The sequence below is a fragment of the Gopherus flavomarginatus genome, chromosome 3, assembly GCF_025201925.1.
Source record: "Gopherus flavomarginatus isolate rGopFla2 chromosome 3, rGopFla2.mat.asm, whole genome shotgun sequence".
NCBI lineage: Eukaryota > Metazoa > Chordata > Testudines > Testudinidae > Gopherus > Gopherus flavomarginatus.
In genome coordinates this window covers 149993826-150011735 of record NC_066619.1, presented here as the reverse complement: position 1 = coordinate 150011735, position 17910 = coordinate 149993826, and the positions used below count along the sequence as shown (strand labels likewise).

At 41.2% G+C, this 17910-nt stretch overlaps 1 protein-coding gene across 4 annotated transcripts in view; it reads left to right on the top strand.

The window, feature by feature from the left end:
- Positions 1 to 17638, top strand: part of UBA6 (ubiquitin like modifier activating enzyme 6) — a 49634-nt gene extending 31996 nt beyond the window's left edge. For 3 of the 4 annotated variants that reach the window (XM_050944981.1, XM_050944982.1, XM_050944983.1), the window contains exons 21-34: positions 31 to 136; positions 782 to 871; positions 993 to 1073; positions 2464 to 2592; positions 4396 to 4447; positions 4562 to 4625; positions 5786 to 5855; positions 6964 to 7035; positions 8036 to 8153; positions 9383 to 9576; positions 11864 to 11991; positions 12911 to 12998; positions 13316 to 13410; positions 15546 to 17638. In XM_050944981.1, coding sequence (XP_050800938.1) covers positions 31 to 136; positions 782 to 871; positions 993 to 1073; positions 2464 to 2592; positions 4396 to 4447; positions 4562 to 4625; positions 5786 to 5855; positions 6964 to 7035; positions 8036 to 8153; positions 9383 to 9576; positions 11864 to 11991; positions 12911 to 12998; positions 13316 to 13410; positions 15546 to 15681 — 1423 coding nt within the window. In that variant the 3' untranslated portion in view covers positions 15682 to 17638. The other variant, XM_050944984.1, reaches the window with a different exon arrangement.
- The last annotated feature ends 272 nt before the right edge of the window (positions 17639 to 17910 follow it).

The following is a 17910-nucleotide window of genomic DNA, read 5'->3' as shown; positions in this document are numbered from 1 at the left end:
GATATCTTTTATGTTGTATTTCCACTTTAGTCGTTGTGTAGCAAACCTGCGTCCTCTCTTAGACTCTGGAACAATGGGAACTAAAGGACACACAGAAACTATTGTGCCTCATCTGACAGAGTCCTATAACAGCCATGTAAGTGTTCTTTTTGTAACAGTAGCTTACCATGTGTGGCTGATCCTACAAGTGCCTTTTTTCTTATACTTTTTCTACCTCTTGTGTATTTTAAGTGCAGGTGACCCATTTGAGTGACCTCCTGTTGTTGGAAAGTCAGACTTTAAACTGTGGCAAAAATTATTTTTCTAAAGATGTTCGCAGAGGAGAACCAAAACTAATGTGTTTTAAGGGTTTTGTTTCCTCTATTTAACCAGCAGTTACAGTGGGATCAGAAATTAAAAGTAATTCTGAAATAACCTTAAAATGTTGGCACCTGTTCTTATTTGAAAATGGGGAAGTGATGCCCTCATGTAAATGCAGTATCATGGTTCAGTTTTGCTTTTGGAGCTCCTACCCTCTTGCCTTTTAAGTTTTGTTTTTCAGTTGCAGTGAAAACCGTTCTACTTATAATATCCCTCTTGCCTGTAAAGACACATCTAATGCCACTGTGGCAATTTAGCCTTGTTCTGGCAATCTGTTTTTATAAACAACCTCCAACAGCCTTTATGTTTAATGTCAGTTGACGTTCAACCTACAGATAATACAGACATTCACAGTGTACCGATAGTAATATACTTTAACATGTCTCTCAGTATACACTGCTCTTTTTTTTTTTTAATTTAGCGAGATCCACCAGAAGAAGAAATACCTTTTTGCACTTTAAAATCTTTCCCAGCTGCCATTGAGCACACAATACAGTGGGCAAGGGATAAGGTAGGTGTACTGCCTGGCAAGGTACACACATTCTTTCTGTATTTAGAAGTGTGTGTGGGGGGGGATCAACTTGAAGAACAGTGACCTGCACAACACCATAGTTCTGCTTTTGTTTTTTTAGTTTGAAAGTGCGTTTTCTCACAAGCCTTCATTGTTTAACAAATTTTGGCAGACCTACCCATCCGCAGAAGAGGTTTTGCAGGTAGGAATAAAAGTTATGATTAAAATAAGGGGCTTAAAGTAATGGCTGTTGTTTTAAGATCAAGATTCAAGTTCAGTTCTGTTTTCATTCCTAATACAGAATCTGTGATGTGATGATAATCATTAAGGCTGTAGGTTTGTAACCGAAGTCATGGATTCCATGACTTTCCGTGACTTCTGCAGCAGCCGGTGCGCCATGGCATGTGTACCCCTGCCCCTCCGTGCAGCAGGAGAGTTTGAGTGTGTGGGGGGATATGGGGTTGGGGCACAGGATGAGGTGAAGCGGGCTGTGGGCAGCGCTTACCTGGGGGGCTCTCCAGAAGCAGCAACATCCCCCTTGCTCAGCTGCTAGACAGAGGCGTGGCCACGCAGCTCTGTGTATTTCTTCCACCTAGAGCCCTGGCTTCGCAGCTCCCGCTGACTGGTAACCACAGCCAATGGGAGTTGCAGGGGTGGTGCGGACAGGTGGAAGCAGTGCGCAGAGCTGCCTGGCCACGCCTCTGCCTCGGAGCTGAGCATGGGGGATGTTGCTGCTGCTTCTTTTGCACCCAGTGTGATCAATGATTATTAAGGCTACGTTTTAGTCACAAGTATTTTCAGTAAAAGCCGTGGACAGGTCACGGGCCATGAATTTGTTTTTTGTTTACTGCCTGTGATCTGTCCATGACTTTTACAAAAAAAATACCTGTGACTAAAACGTAGTCTTAATAATTGTTGATCAGATTGGGTGCAAAATAAGATTAGTTCTAAATATCCACAATAGCCTTATTAGGAACACCTCTACCACTTCCTGAATTGCCATTGTCTGAGTTAGTAGCCCAAAGCTGAGTCAGTTGTGTGTAGAAAGCTTCTCTAGCTGATATGTACCTGTACACATGGGTAGGAGCAATAAGTTGTTATACTGTCCTTTGATATTAAGAAAATATTGGGCATCTTCCTGAGAACTGGTGCAACAACTAATCTGAAGAAACTAGAAAGAAACTTATTTGCTTCTAAGTAAATAATTTCATTTTTCTGCATGGTAAATTAATATGCAACTTCCAGTAAGAGGATTTGCACACTCATTCTCTATACTGAGCATTGATTACCCCATGGTAACCAGGACTGAGGCCAATAGAAACAAAATGGAATAAACATCTAACAAGCAGGTAACTTCAGAACTGCTATGTTAGGCAATAGTGTTTGGAGAAATTGCAAAGCAGAAGCTGCAAAAAGGGTAGCATGAAGTGAAATAGTGAAGCCTAGAATAAAGAATATTTCATAAATTAGACTTCCATTTTCCCTTTTCTTAGTAAGGTAACAAAGTTTAATTTACTCTTTCATTTTATTAAATGGTTGTAATAGAGCTTGTCCAGTCTAATACTGTTTTCCTATTCCCCCTTTCTGTTCAGAGAATAAAGTCAGGAGAGAGTTTAGAAGGCTGTTTTCAAGCTATCAAATCACTCAGTAGAAGACCCCGAAATTGGTCTCAGTGTGTGGAACTTGCAAGAATAAAATTTGAAAAGTATTTTAAACATAAGGTTTGTATATAAAACCTGTTAATGTTGAGAAATGGCTTTTGATTAATTGAGGCTTACAAAAGAATTTTTTATTTATCTCATGGATAAAATACCAAAATTATTTGCAAAAAGTTTTTTCAGATCTGTTTCCTGTCTCTTTCGTCCAGAATTATCAGGCAGCGAATCTTTGCCACAAATGCTACAATTAAAAAACTGCAAAACCCAGTGCATCTCTTCAGAAGGTTTCACATTGGGTGTAGTCTTCCATAGATTATTAGATGTTTTTAACTTAATTTTATAAATCCTCACGTTATTGTAGTGTATTAGACTTAAACTTCGGGTGGGACTTGCTGTATTTTTTGGCAGTGTATGCACTGATAAATACCGTAGTCCTGCTGCCCCACAAGGTTGCCCTTCTATTAAAATATGGCTTATGCTTTCAGTGAATTGACATTGAAGAGCTCGTGTAAGCTCGAAAGCTTATCTCTCACCAACAGAAATGGGTCCAATAGAAGATACTACCTCACCTCGCCTGTCTCTCTTTTGTTGCAGTAGACTCTTAATATGGTGCTAAGATTGCTGTCACCTTACTTCTTGTATTGGTGTACTTACTCAGTTTTCTCATATACAGCAAACAGGATGATTAAAACATGCCGATTGCGTTGATGTAGGTTTGAAAGTGTGATAAGTAATGTGCTTAAATTATGTGTACACAAATGAGTGACTGTGTTGCAGAAAAAGTACTAATTGCATGCACAGTTCCTGGGTTGCTAGTGTATACTTCACATGTTACACAACATTTTTGGATGAAGACTGGAGAGTGCCCTATTCAGTTGGCACTTGTATCTTGTGATAGGCACGAATACTTTCATTTCTTCAACCCTGTGGTTCTGTACAATTGGGAAGGAGCTCCCTACATCAGGGGTGGGCAAACCACGGCCCGCGGGCCAGCTCCGGCCCCGCAGGGCTTTGGATCCGGCTAACAGGATTGCCACCCCCTCCCAGAAGTGGCCAGCACCACATCCCTGCGGCCCATAGGGGAGGGAGGGCAGAGCAGAGGACTCCGCACACTGCCCTTGCCTGTTGGTACCTCTCGAAGCTCCCATTGGCCGTGGTTCCCTGTTCCTAGCCAATGGGACCTTCAGGGGAGGTACCCATAGGCAATGGCAACACGCAGAGCCCTATACACCCCTTCCTCCAGGGGCCACAAGGACGTGGTGCTTGTTGTTTCCCGGGGCAGCGCAGGTCCTGGGCCAGGTTGGGCATGCAGGCTGAGAGCCTGCGCTATTCTCGGTGCGCACCGCTGCCACCCTGGAGCCTCTCCAGGTAAGTGGTGCTGGGCCGGAGCCTGCACCCCAACCCCCTGCCCTGAGCCCCCTTGCCTGTACCCCAACCCCCTGCCCTGAGCCCCTTGCTGTACCTTGCACCTGTACCCCAATCCCCTTCCCTGAGCCCCCTCATACACCCACACCCCTCCTCTGCCCCAACCCCTTGCCCTGAACCCCCTCCTGCACACCGCACCCCCTCCCACACTCTGCACTCCCTCCTACACCCCAACCTCCTGCCCTGGCCCTACATGCAGTTTCCACACACCCAGATGTGGCCCTCGGGCCAAAAAGTTTGCCCACCCCTGCCTTACATGTACATAAATTTCTTTTATTTTCATAACAGATTAGAAAACTTTCCCTCTATCAGAGGGAAATATGACAAAGCTGGATCAAGACTTTACAACACCACAATGACATCTGTTCTGTTTCATTCATATTTTGAATTGCTGATTTGTGTATGATGGAGTATTAATAGTACTCGACGTTTCTTCTCTAGGCTCTTCAACTACTTCATTCTTTTCCCCTTGATACCCGGTTAAAAGATGGAAGTAAGTATAAATAGCCAGTTATACCTCCCTTTGATGTGACTTCATATAGTAAATCATTGCTTTACTATGTTATCATCTACTTAGAATTTCACTTTAAATTCTTCCAACTACCAGGTTTGTTTTGGCAGTCACCAAAGAGGCCACCTTCTCCAATAAAGTTTGAATTCAGTGATCCTTTGTAAGTATTTTACCTCTATTGATATTTTGTATATACATGGAGGAAGGGAGGGATATTATGTAATAGGCTTGTGCGGCAGAACAATTGTCGTCTGTAGAACTTGAGGTTTTGAACTGAGCTAAGACCCACACAAACTGAAGTGAGGTCTGCATTGGATACACTGCCGCCTGCAACTTCCCCGTAATAGCAACCTCAGTGTAACCAAGGCTAGACTTCAGTGTTGCAGATAACTAAACTCAGCGTTTTCATGCAAAAGAAGCATGTCAAAGTCTTGAGGTTTTTCAAATGAAATATCGACTTCTCCTTTGAGAAACTGCTCCTCACTCTTGGGGAAACACTCACCTAGTATGTGAACTCAGCCTCTTAAAAAGTGAGATCAAATGGGAATATATGGCAGTGCATTGGATGTAGTTATTATAAGACTGAATTCTTTTGAGCGTGTGAAAAGTATGCGGTTCCTGTATCAAGCATTTCGTTGAATTCTCTGGTGTGACGCTAACAAGAATAAGGGGAAGACTAAAAGTAAATCACACCGGCCTCTCTTGAAGTTGTGCAGTGTCAGGATTTGATTTCACTATGCTGCTGCAATCAATGCAGCAGGTGTCGATTTAGCGGGTCTACTGAAGACCCACTAAATCGATGGCAGAGCACTCTCTGGTTGACTCCGGTTCTTCAACTCCCTGAGAAGATTAAAGTAAGTCGACTGGAGAGTGTCTCCCATTGATGCTGAAGTAGTGTAACTTAGGTCAACTTACCCCGGTAGTGAAGACAAGTCCTCAGTGAGGATTTTAACATTTTGACAAGATAGTTTTTGATTGTGCTCAGCTGTCATTAGCCAAAATCCTTCTTTTCTCGTGTGTTCCATCTACTTTCTTAATGATCCTGTCATGTAAGGAAAATTATTCTTGGGCAGTAGTTCCCTGATGTGTAGAAGCATCCCATGATATACTGCTGTTACTACTTTGGTAACACATCCTCTTTCATTTTTAGATGATAAGTATTTAAGGGCAGGAACCTTACCTTGTGTTTTTTCAGAGCCTGACCCACTGGGGCCCCAATCCTCATTTGAACTACAGGGTGCTGCTGAAACACAAATATTATTTTAAAATCTGAATTTAGATTTTGGTACAAAAACAACTGCCTTCTGTTTTTTTCAATAGACACTACAGTTTCATAGTGAGTGGTGCAAAACTCTTTGCAAGAGTATACTGTGTCCCTGTCACAGAAAAGGTAGGTAATAATTATAATTAGAGCAGAGGTTAGATGCACTTGATACTCCGTATGCATTGAGATGCTACTGTTTGTGTTCGGTCTTCAGTGATAAATTGTTGAGAAACAAAATACTTTTAGAATTACAACTGATCCCTCAAGTGTTTTAGTCTTTAGCATGATGGTCCGGTGCCACCATTGCTGCTCCTTATCCATATTAATCTTTAAGAAGCTGCTCTACTTTTTAATTGTCCAAACTTTTCTTTAATTCTGTCCTTAACAAGAAGAAAAACTAAACTAATATCTCAGCTGCGTTCAATCAGGATTTATTTCATTTGCCCTCCTGTTTCCTCCCTGCTATGACCTTACCTTGACAATATTTGTAAAGGCCTGTCGTGCTCCCCTTAACCTTTTTGGCCAGCATTAACTCATTTTTCTTCCTATGTCCTTTTTCCCTATAAGCCATAAGTGTGTGTTTTCTTGCCTTGCCCCCATGATCTTTATTTACCGTTCAGATTTTTACCCTCAGTCTCTCATGTAGCCACTTTGGCCACTTTTTGTTCTTTGCAATCTTCTTCAGCGGATGAACTACAGTCAAGATGCAACACAGTATGTTGTCTCAGGCTTTCCCACCCCTCTCAGTAGCGGTTAGATGAAGGAAGAACAGGAATTTTAAATAAAGGAAATGCTGGGTTATTTTTCACTGTTGTGCATTTGACTTGTTAATACTCATCTCTAGCGGCAAGAATATATAAACATCATAGAGAAGTGGATGTAAACATAGTAGCGTTAACATATGTCTGTCGTAACTTGTATAAGTACCTAGTTGTGTGTAATCCTGTGATTGCGTTTTATAATGTAGATAAATGCCACTTTTACAAACTTTAGACCTCATAGAACTGTTCAGTGTGAAATGCCTTTGTGTCCCCCAGCCTGATAGTTTATGATGATTCTTCAATGTCAAGCCAGTTTGGGGTACCTGGCCCATAAAACTGTAATTCTGCTGTAAATGAACTATAAATTACAAATATTTTGTAACTTTGCTTTTTTTAAAAAGTGTAGTAGATATAATAAGGTTTTGTCTATTTCTTATAAAGTAAGCTGCAGTTATCTTTATTTAAAAAAACAGGATTTGTCAGAAGAAACTATTTTGAAGATAATTTCGGGAGTAAATATACAAGAGTTCAGACCTTCAAATAAAGTAGGTTTAATATTTTAATAAGCTCTAAGTTAAGCAAACACCTTTCTTGTGATGTTGCTTTTGTCAGTTGGTAATTCTCCCCTCCCTGTTATATGGAGGAACTCCTGGTGAGAATATGGTTTGGGTAGCATAGGTTCTGCTTTGTTTCCCCATGTTTTATAGTCAAGATTTTGTATTTAAATATCCCAGCTAAATCAAGCTCAAATGAAGCTGACAATGATCTGGACTCTTCAAAATTATTTTTGGTTTTTAAAATTGAATCATATGAGTGCAGTCCATGACCTTAAGCCTCCAGGCTTTTTTTATATCTGCACATCGAAGTCTTTTAGTTAACTTTTAATTACTGTGACAGTAAATGCTCTGGGTTACGTTATTTTAATACTAGGCAAGAGAATGGGATTATTTGTCTCCACGTAAAGCTAATGTTTTAGAGCTTTATTAACCAAAAAGATTTCAGTGGGTCAGATCAGGCTGCAACCGCTTAAAATACATGGCAGCAAACTCTCTCTTGTAATTTTCTTTGTGGAGAATGGAGGTTTGAATTGTTGAGACTATACATCCTCTTCATGTGTAGTGCTGTGAGGTTGTTGGTGATCTTGATAGTTTGGCAGAAAGATACACGTCAGGGCTTCTCTAGCTTTGAAATCCAGCAGCGGCACAGCTGCAGCTCTGCGTTGTAGCACTTCAGTGTAGACACTGCCTAAACCAATGGGAGGGGTTCTGTCCACACAGGTAATAACACCTCCCTGACAGGCAGTAGCTAGGTCGACAGAAGAATTCTTCTGTTGACTTAGTGCTGCTTACACGGGGGTTAGGTTGGCTTAAGGATGCCATTCAGGGATGTGGATTTCTTCAGTTTTCCTAGACATTGAGAGAACATCAGCTTTTTGGTTAGATGTGATAATGCAAGGCAAATGCCACATGTAATCAGTTTGGGCAAACCTGGCTCTTGGGCTAAGGGTAATACCATGCTGCATGTTCATGCTGCATCTATTCATAGGTTGTACAGACAGATGAAACTGCAAGGAAACCAGACCACATTCCAGTAAGCAGTGAGGATGAGCGGAATGCTATTTTCCAGCTGGAAAAAGCCATATTATCCAATGAAGCTCTGAAAAGTGAGTAACTTCCTTTGTAAAATACTCCACTACTTGTTGAGTTGTAGCTGCTACCGTAGTGCCAACTGTGTACAGCTCAGGTCTTTGGAAAAATAGTTCAGTATCTCACCAGCTTTTCACTTTGGTGAGGGCTTGTAAAGCTTTCTTGTTGTGTATCACCTAAAGAACCAAAACTTTCTTTTAGAGATAACTATCCATAACTCAGTGGTCCCCAACATGGTGCCCGTGGGTCCCCGCTGTGGCATCTATGTGCGCCCACGTACTGGCCAGCAGACAAGCATCCTCTGAAATGCCACCGAAAAGTGGCATCAACATGAGTCGCCGCCGAAATGCTGATTTTCGGCAGCATTTCGGTGACACCTCTTGACGTTGCTGCTTCTCAGCAGCATTTCGGTGGATGCTTGTCTGCTGGCCGTGGTCCTTGGTGGCTCATCATCTGGCACCTACCACCCAGAAAAGGTTGGGGACCACTGCCATAACTTGTTGTTTAAAAATATAAAAAACACAGAATGGCTTTGAAGGGTTCCCTAAGAAATAAACATCTGAGTCCTTGTGGCTTTGCCATTCTGACTGTTGTATCTCTTGAAGTACAGGTTCTCAACCTGGGTGTCAGAGCATTGTGACCACCCTGCCCTTTCCCTATTGCTGTGTGTGTGGGGAGGGGTCGAGGGGGTGTCCTGGCTAGATCTCAGTCAGATTGGAAGTGGTCCTGGTATGGAAAAAAGGTGAATTACTTTCTAAAGGGGAACTTGATTTGTAATTGCTCTCATAGTAAAAGGGTGCCTGGTCAGGTACTTCAGACACATGAACATTTTGATGCTTAAAAAATAATAATTAGATGTAACTATAGTTTCAGTGAAATGGTTACACACTGCTAACACTGACACAGAGGGGATCCGTACAGTTCAGGGTGGGGAGAAAAACACCACAAAACAGGCCAACACTGGTTCCTGACACTGCAAAGGAAAAAGTGCTTGGTGTCTCCGTTACTATTAAACAAAAAAACAACCAAAAGAAAAAAACACCCAAATGGACAAAACTCAGTCGTCAAATGTAGCAGCTGCTTCTCTTTGTAGCACAGATAACCCTGCACCAGGACCTAATACTCCCTAATCTTTATAAAGCACATAATTGAAACCGTATTAATAAAATAGACCCGGAACAGCAGTAATTTATTTTAGAATTCATTCATCTTATTGGTGAACGTTTGATTTTTGTTTTGTGAACAGATGACTTGCAAATGAGGATGCTCTCCTTTGAAAAAGATGACGACGCTAACGGGCATATAGACTTCATAACAGCAGCATCTAATCTGCGAGCCAAGATGTACAACATTGAACCAGCGGATCGGCTCAAAACAAAGCGCATCGCTGGAAAGATTATTCCTGCTATTGCAACGGCTACTGCTGCAGTGTCTGGCTTGGTGAGTGAGTCTGCATATTGAGGAGTCTTTATTTTGCAAAACCACCTCTGATCTGTGAGAAGCAAAGGCCCTCTTTTCTGCCTGTTCTTCATTGTTTGAGTGCTGGTTAAAGCTACTACATCCCTGCTGCAAGACTTTTGGTAGAAGTGATCCTAAGCTAGGTATAACTTGACAGTGGCCTCTTGCGTCTGTGATCCTGCAGCGTAGGCTTTGTGGCATTGTGGAAAGACTGGGAAGGGGGGTATTAATTACCAGTATAATATACTTGTCTTTAAACAAGTAGAAAACTTTTTGAAAGGCAAGCAGCAGTGTTTTCTGTGATATAGAATGTGTGTGTGAAAACCACCATTTTGAATGTGATACAGTATTTGATGTTAGCAGTATGAGAATTCATTAGCATAGTTTATAAACCAATTTCTATCATGCTTTTAATGCTAGTTTGGCAATTAGAAGGACACCTTAATGTGAAAACATTAAGGGTAACTACTGCATTTACAAAAGATTTGATTAACTAGTATTAAAATAGGATAAACCGGTATTAGTGTTAACACTGGGTGCGTGTGTCATGTCTTAGCAAGAAGGTGTCAGCGACCAGACTTGAGGTAAAATATCAGTTTGCAATCCTTTATTTTCATTTACATTCCTCACTTTATATCTGAGAAATGTTGACTCCATTGTGATCAATACAGGCCATGTGCTGTCAAGGAGAGAAGCAGTTGCCACTGAGTTTAAGCTTGTGTAATGTGAGAGTCTTTTCAATTACTTGAAAATAAATCCATGCCCCTTCCTTTTTGTCACTTCGGTTTGTGTGGTCTTAGCTCAGTTCAAAACCTCAAGTTCCACAGATGACAATTTTTCTGATAATTCATTTATGCAGTCCACCAGTACGGGATGAGTTCTATATCTACGCAAACAGAATAGCAGTGGAATAGCAAAGAAATTGTTTATAGTCCAGGAGAATAAAGGCCTGGACTGTGTCTTGCTAATCTGTGTATGGATCTCTACATTTCCACAGGAAAAGTAGGACACTTGTCACTTCCACACAGAGGGGTAGGCATTCTCTGCAGCACCATCCCCTGCTCTGTGCACCAACTACTACCTAGTAATGCAGGTGGAAGACTCATATTCCCTCACCTCGGGTCCTTTGCACTGCTGTTGGACAGCCAGTGTTGGCATGGCACCAACAGGAGCGGTAATGCTGGGGGGGGGGGTGGTTTCAGCCTTCAAAGTATACAATCTCTTAACTTCTTGCACCAGAGGGAACCTTTCCAGAGGAGGGTGTGAGCCAGCCCATGTTCATGATTGCTGCATATCTGGATTATGATAATAGAACTTCATTTGTAGCAAAATAAAAACAAATGTCCAGGTCTTAAAAAATCATTAATTTTGAAAATAAAGCAATAAATTTCCCCCTTACCAACGAAGGGGAAAAACCTGAAGATGCTATTGGCATTTTTGCAGAAAACATCAATCTTAAACTGGAAAATCAACAGTAATGTGAGTGCTGTCAAGGTTTAGCTATTTGTACCAGCTCCATTTTTGGCTGGGAATTTTCTCATTTTCCAGAAATGATGACAAAGTTTCAGTGATGGGACTAACTTTCACGTTATGCAGTGACTGAGGAAGTTGCAACTTCTGCAGGGATAGACTCCACTCCTTCCCCAGACCACTCCTAGCCTGCTGCTCTCCATGTCAGAGGTGCTGCAGACTTTGCTGTGTTAGAGTTCAGAACTCTTTGCAGTACCAGTAACCCAGCCTCTCTTCCCCTCTCCCAAAAAACAGTCCAAGCTCTTAATCCTTGCCAAAACCAGCAGAATTAAACATATTTGGAGTTACTAGGCCAAGATGTTGGGTTATTACTAACCAAAATATTTGAAATGTTTAAGATCTGAGATCACCACCTTATTTTTTCTGAACCCATCTCTCCCAAGTTCCTTGTCTGGTTTGTCTCGGGCTTTCCAGAAAATTCTACCCTACTGTCAGAACACATGTGCCTGGACGTAGAATTAGAGCTATTAGGGAGGTGTTTGAGATTGGGCGCACTGGAAGGTTAGCTTTAACCTTAATTATGCCCTGCCATGCTGACACTGTTCCCTTTTTCTGACCGTGATTTCTGTTGTTCCTAGTAATGTTACTGGAAGGCCATACCAAATGTCTTCCACATACCAGTCTTAGCCTGCTGTATCAGCATGCAGCTGGTTACACCAGATTTTATTTACCAGCTTTATCCCAAGATACCGTGTAATTTGTAGAGTATTAAGTAGCTCTGTCTTTGTGTTTACCCTAGGTTGCCCTGGAACTGATCAAAGTTGTGGGCGAACATCCATTTGAAGCATATAAGAGTTGTTTTTTAAATCTAGCCATTCCAATAATAGTGTTCACAGAAGCTGCTGAAGTAAGAAAAACAGAAATAAGGTAAGGAGTACAACGATGGTGTGTTGTCTAGGAACTTACATTTGATAATTGAGAGGGGTGTAATGTTACATCAGGACTGGAGAGACACAGTTAGTATGTATGGGGGTTGGAGGGAACACATATAGCCTGGCTACGTGTTGTCTTTTGGTCTTCACGCAACAAGAATATGAAGAAACCACAGTTGGGTTCCAAGCAACCATGTTAATTTCGCACAGACATACCAGGCCTCGCTACCTGCTACCGCTCTGGCGCGTTTCTAAACCACAGAACACAGTGAGCACTTGGAGGGGTAGTGCCCAATTCCTGTCACTACACTAAGCATTACTAATATTCTTAGATCTGATGAGGCTGTTCTCAAATGTACAGTGCCAGGGGTTGGAAAGCCAACATAAACATTCTGACCTATACAAACTGGAGAGCAGATTTTTCAAAGTGCTCAGCATTGTTCTCAGTGGGAACTGCAGATTACTGAACAGGTCTGAAGTCTGGCCCCTACTTACTGCCTTTGTAACTATTTCAGTTAGTAAATGTATTAGTCAAACATTGTTCCATCTGCAGAGTCTTTGGTTGCAAATATACATTTCTCTGCAGTATAAAAATACAAGTTTGCCAGTTTCTTTCTTCACCGTATTTGTTCTACAGTCGTATTTAGAGGCCTAATCTGGGTTCAGGACTTCCTTGCTCTATGTAATGTGTACATGCATTCTGAGGGATGGTCTCAAAGAACTTAGTCTAAATAGACAAGACAGACAAAGGGAGGGAGGGGAAATAGGGGCAGAGAGAGGAGGAAAGTTAAACAGTAGGTTCATAGCAGAGCTACTGATAATGACAATATCGGTTTCTGAAAAAAAGACTTTGAATCCACAGTTCCAGAGTGCAGATCAAAGGAATGTTTAGCGCACTGTTCTTTTTCAAATAGAAATGGAATCTCGTTTACAATCTGGGACAGGTGGACTATTTATGGGAAAGAAGATTTCACTCTGCTGGACTTCATAAATGCTGTCAGAGTAAGATTTCACTTACTGTAATGGTTTAGTAGAGGATGTGGGGAAAGTGGCTTCATTTTTTTTCTGGCTTGTCAAGCTCCTATTAATGCCAAAATAATTTTTAGGAATAAGTGCATTTTGTGTGGCCCCTGATCAGAGCTGTAATTGAATATATACAAAGATTTAATCAAATCAATTTCAATAAACCATTGGTCAATTTTATATTTAATGCATGAAAAAATTTCTAATTTTTATATTTGTAGAAGTGGTTCTATTTGGAACTAATTGTCTGTCTGTATGGCGCAATCTGCTAAAATGTTTGCATTCCTGAATTGTAGGAGAAATATGGAATAGAGCCTACAATGGTTGTACAGGGCGTCAAAATGCTGTATGTTCCTGTGATGCCTGGTCACATCAAAAGATTAAAGCTGACGTAAGTATTAATAGGGTAGTAAAAACGAACTGTGGATCCAGGAATGTGACCTGGTACATTAATGATTCCTTTTACTTATTTAATGTGGCTGGCACCTAGATACCATGGTGATAGGCAGAGCATAAATACATGAAAGCTCTTGATAGCTGCATTCCCTCAAGGGATTCCTGAGCGGCAACTTGGAGTTCTGTCCACCCATTCATCGTGCACTAGGCTCTAACTCAAGCCACAACTGCGGATGCAACTGTAGGGATGGCAGTACTACAAGCATCTCTGCTGACAGCTTCCCTACACCCTTCCCCGCTCTGAACACAGCTTGCCAGTCACTCGTGTGTGGAATACGCATAGGGACCAGCACTCAGCAAAGAAATGGAGGTTACTTAATGTAACTGGAGGTTCTTTGAGAGGGGTGGTTCCTATCTGTATTCGACTACCTGCCCATCTTCCCCTCTGCTTCGGATCCTGTTGGATTGTGCTAAGAGGAGGAACTGAAGGGGCATCGACCCACACTGCCTCTTATACCTTTGGTCAGGAGCACAAGGGAAGCTACTGTGCATGTGTGTCAGTGGATTCTGCTCTGGGAAATCTCTGGACTTGGGCACATGGCGTGCATGCGTGCCCACGTGTGGAGTACAGATAGGGTCCACGCCTCTGGTTACAGTCAGTACTGTTCATTTCCTGAGTGCTGGGGGCACAAAGCTGCAGTTTATAGCTAGCTACCAGCAGGCGTTTCCACACTGAAAGTGGAGTCCTCCATAAGTTTGATTATATTTTATTCACCCTACAAAATCGTTTTCTTTGGTCTCTTGATGTTTAGCGTTTAGCTACACTGGTGACTAGTGCATTTTGAATTACTGTATAAATCCTAATTTGTTTTTATTTCTAAGGTGCTGCATGTTTTTATTCTTCCTTTAAAAATAATTGCAACCACCAAATGGCTCAGATATGCCAATTAGGTGTTTTGATACTGTCCTTGCATTCAGAATGATGATCTGCTGCATGAGCTTGTCATTCTGTCTTATGAAACTTGCTTTTAAGGATGGCTGGGTAGCTCCATTGAATTTGCTGTCCACCTCCTGTGGAAGGGTTAAGACCCTTATTGTTCAGGTGAGACGAGACTTACACTGTCAGTGGTTCTTGTAATGTAGCAAATAATTTCAAAGAGAGTAAACTTCAACTACATTCCAGATGAAGACAGCAAAGCTCACAGAATCTGACTGCAAGGGACGGATATGTTGTGTCAACTCAATCGAAATGGTCAAAATATTTTTGGATAAGTGGTAAATGTGTAATCTAAACACACTGTTAATTGACTCTTGCAGTTCAGAATTTTACTATAAACTTTTTGTTAAGAATAAGATGCTGTGCAGTGAGGCCACTCTTCCAGGGTGGTACTTCGATAATAAAGCCACATATGGGGGCATGTTTTGGCGCTGTCTACAGCAGTAAGTCTACTAGCATTGTAGCTAATATTCAGCAAGGGCTCAAGCCTGGCTCTTTACCACCACCACTATCCAACTCCAAAATCCCTGGCAATAGACTGCAGCAGAACAGTCCCATTGCAAGGGGACCCCATAACTTCCTGCATGCAGAGCTCCAGGAGAGCCATGGAAAGAGCCACTGTTGGTGGACAGGGGAGGTTCTGGAAGTGTGACCATTGGATTTGTTCATACACAGTACAAATCCATTGGTCAGAACCACATGTGGGATGTACAAAGGCCGTGGCCATGACTGCTGGCCATGTGATAAGGGAAACAGCTATTGCATGGATCTGTCTGCTCTATTGGTGCATGATGGGGGAAAGAATTGTTGTTTTCCTCCAGTCTCCCAGCCCTGCACAAAAACTTTTCTTTGCTTTTTATCACAAGCAACATAATAGCTCAGAGGTTGACTGCTCTGAGAGCAAAAACAGAAATAGACTACCTGAAATGTGACCTTCCACAACCAAGAGAGAGCAATTTTGGTACATTGCATAAACAGAAGTTTCATTGTCTTTAACCAAACTTCTGATGCGTTGGACTTCATTCCTGGTAGAGCTCTGAAGATAAAACAATGTCCTATAGCACAGGATAGCTCAGCCCAGCCTGCTCTTGGCTTTTTTTCTTGCGCTTACAAAACTCATCCTCTCTTTGCAGGATGCAAAAGCTAGTGAAACCATCAGCTGATAAAAAATATGTGGATCTCACAGTGTCATTTGCTCCAGAAACAGATGGAGATGAAGACTTGCCAGGGCCACCAGTGAGATACTACTTCATCCATGAAGACAATTGATGGTAGTGCTACTAAAGTTGCTGTAGGACCATTTGCTTTGAAGGGAATGTGCTGATTTCGGCTTAAAACAAGTAATACATATTTCTTTGGTGAAGCCTTAATTAAAACAGGGACAGTTGAAGTCGGTGAATTGCACTGAAGAGGTCTGTCAAACTGGATTTACTGTTCACCTGTCCCTATTCTTTGCATACATCTGTCGGTTCATAAAGAGGATTGGAGGTCTGCTGAAATGGAATGTCATGTATAATGCATACCACAAAGAAGAGATTTATATTAATTTATGGGGTGGGGAGGGGAATGGCGAACTTAGCATCTTATTTCAGTATGCAAGATAAACGTTAAATGGAGGGAGAGAGCAAAAATTGAGGAAATTGTTTTATAACATGGTGGTCATTAATAATCCATTTCTTACGACTCTTTTCTAAAATTGGGGTGCCAACCACATAATCTGAGCACTAGGCCAAATTCATCCCAAGTGTAATTCCATTAAAAAAGCAAATGAATTTTTCTCATTTACATTGTTGGTGTTCTCTTCCGAGCCATTGCTATTACTGTATGTTGGAGCAGTTCTTTTAGGTCAGTCTGGATGTGGAAATGCAGGGGGTGGATTCTCAGAGTGTAAATTGTCAGCTCCAGTGAAGTCAACCGAGTGACGACAAGTGAGTTCTGCCCCAGGAGCGCAATTTGGGAACAGTGAAGTATGGCAAAAGCTGAATTCTGTTGGAGAGTTGTGCCCTTATTCTCCCAATTAAGCTCTTCTGCTTGATGAAGAGACAGATGAAGTTGTTAAATTTTCTGCCTCCAAATCAAGAGCACGGTAGCAAATTGTTACCTTTTGAAGGAGGCGGGTCAAGAGGGTATTCTGTGTATTTCATTATCAAACATTTGATTCCTTTTATCTCCTCTTGATGCCATAACTGTAGAAGGAAGCTTTATATAGCATAATCTGTCTCTACAACACAAATCTGAGTTAATCTGAAAATTGAGTTTATATTTGCTTCAATCTATAATTTAGGCGTCTAAAGTCTGATAGATCCATTTAATTCAGTAATAATCAGGAAATAATTTTGGCTATGGCAGTTAGTAGAAAATGCTGGTGCAGTACGACAGCATCTGTGCACCAGACAGGTGAGCTTCTGTGAGTTTCCCTGATTATGGAAAAACTAAAGCAAGTGAGATGGGAAAAAAAAATCGCATCTACTAACGTTGCCCTGAACATTATTCTTTTTGCTTTGGAAATAGTTTGCATTTACTGTATCTCCTGCATATGATGCAAAACTTGTTCACCACTATAAAATCAGTGATGTCAATGTATGATTCAGTTTATTAACCTTTAGGGATCTTTTGGAGCCTAAACTATTGGATAATTGTGCTTGTTCTCATCTCCCCTTTCCTCCCAATTTGTTTATTCAGGAACAAAATATCCAGATGGTTGGGCATTTGGACACCAGATATGTATTGAATTTACAAGCTGGAATCCATTAAAATTATTCCAATATTTGGGAATAAGTCTTAAATGTAGTACCTCTTTTGTAAGGTGTATATATTTTTTACTCTCAACATAGTTTATAGATATTTTATAGTTTTAACAGATTTGGTTTGAAACCCAGCTGGTTTATTTAACTTTTTTTTTTTTTTTTAACAACTTCTCTTTAAAAAAACAACAACAAACATTCTGTAAAACAGGCAAAGAGAAGGCATTCTTAGAGATGGCAAAGTGCATAATAATTGACATAGGGCAAAAGGCAAACAGGGAAGACTATTTGAGAGTAAATATCTGCTTTTGAGTACTGACTGAAATGTGTGTTCCCCCTGGCAATAGCAGGGAGTGTAAATCCCAAATGAAATCTGTGATATGGGCTTTACTTTTTATTTAAATATTTGGGGCAAACATAAAGCACTGTGAACTCTAAAAGTCAGGAGCTGGGAAACAATAAAATGTAATTTGAGTAACTAACTTCTTTGTTTGTTTACTCAACATGAAAGCGGAGTCTGGTATGTTAGCTGGATGTTAATAGCACACAGAACAGTTTTGAAAATAAGGAGTCTGTACAAGTCCTGGGTGCTTTCCTGACTTACCTTGGATGGTCTCTTCAGGGTTAAAGGTCAATATTCAAATATAACATACTGAATGGACTTTGTTAACAGCTTCTCACTTCCTGACCGTATGTAGTTACATGCAGTGTTGGCACTTGAAAACACTCGTGCGCTTTTGTGAACTCTAAATAT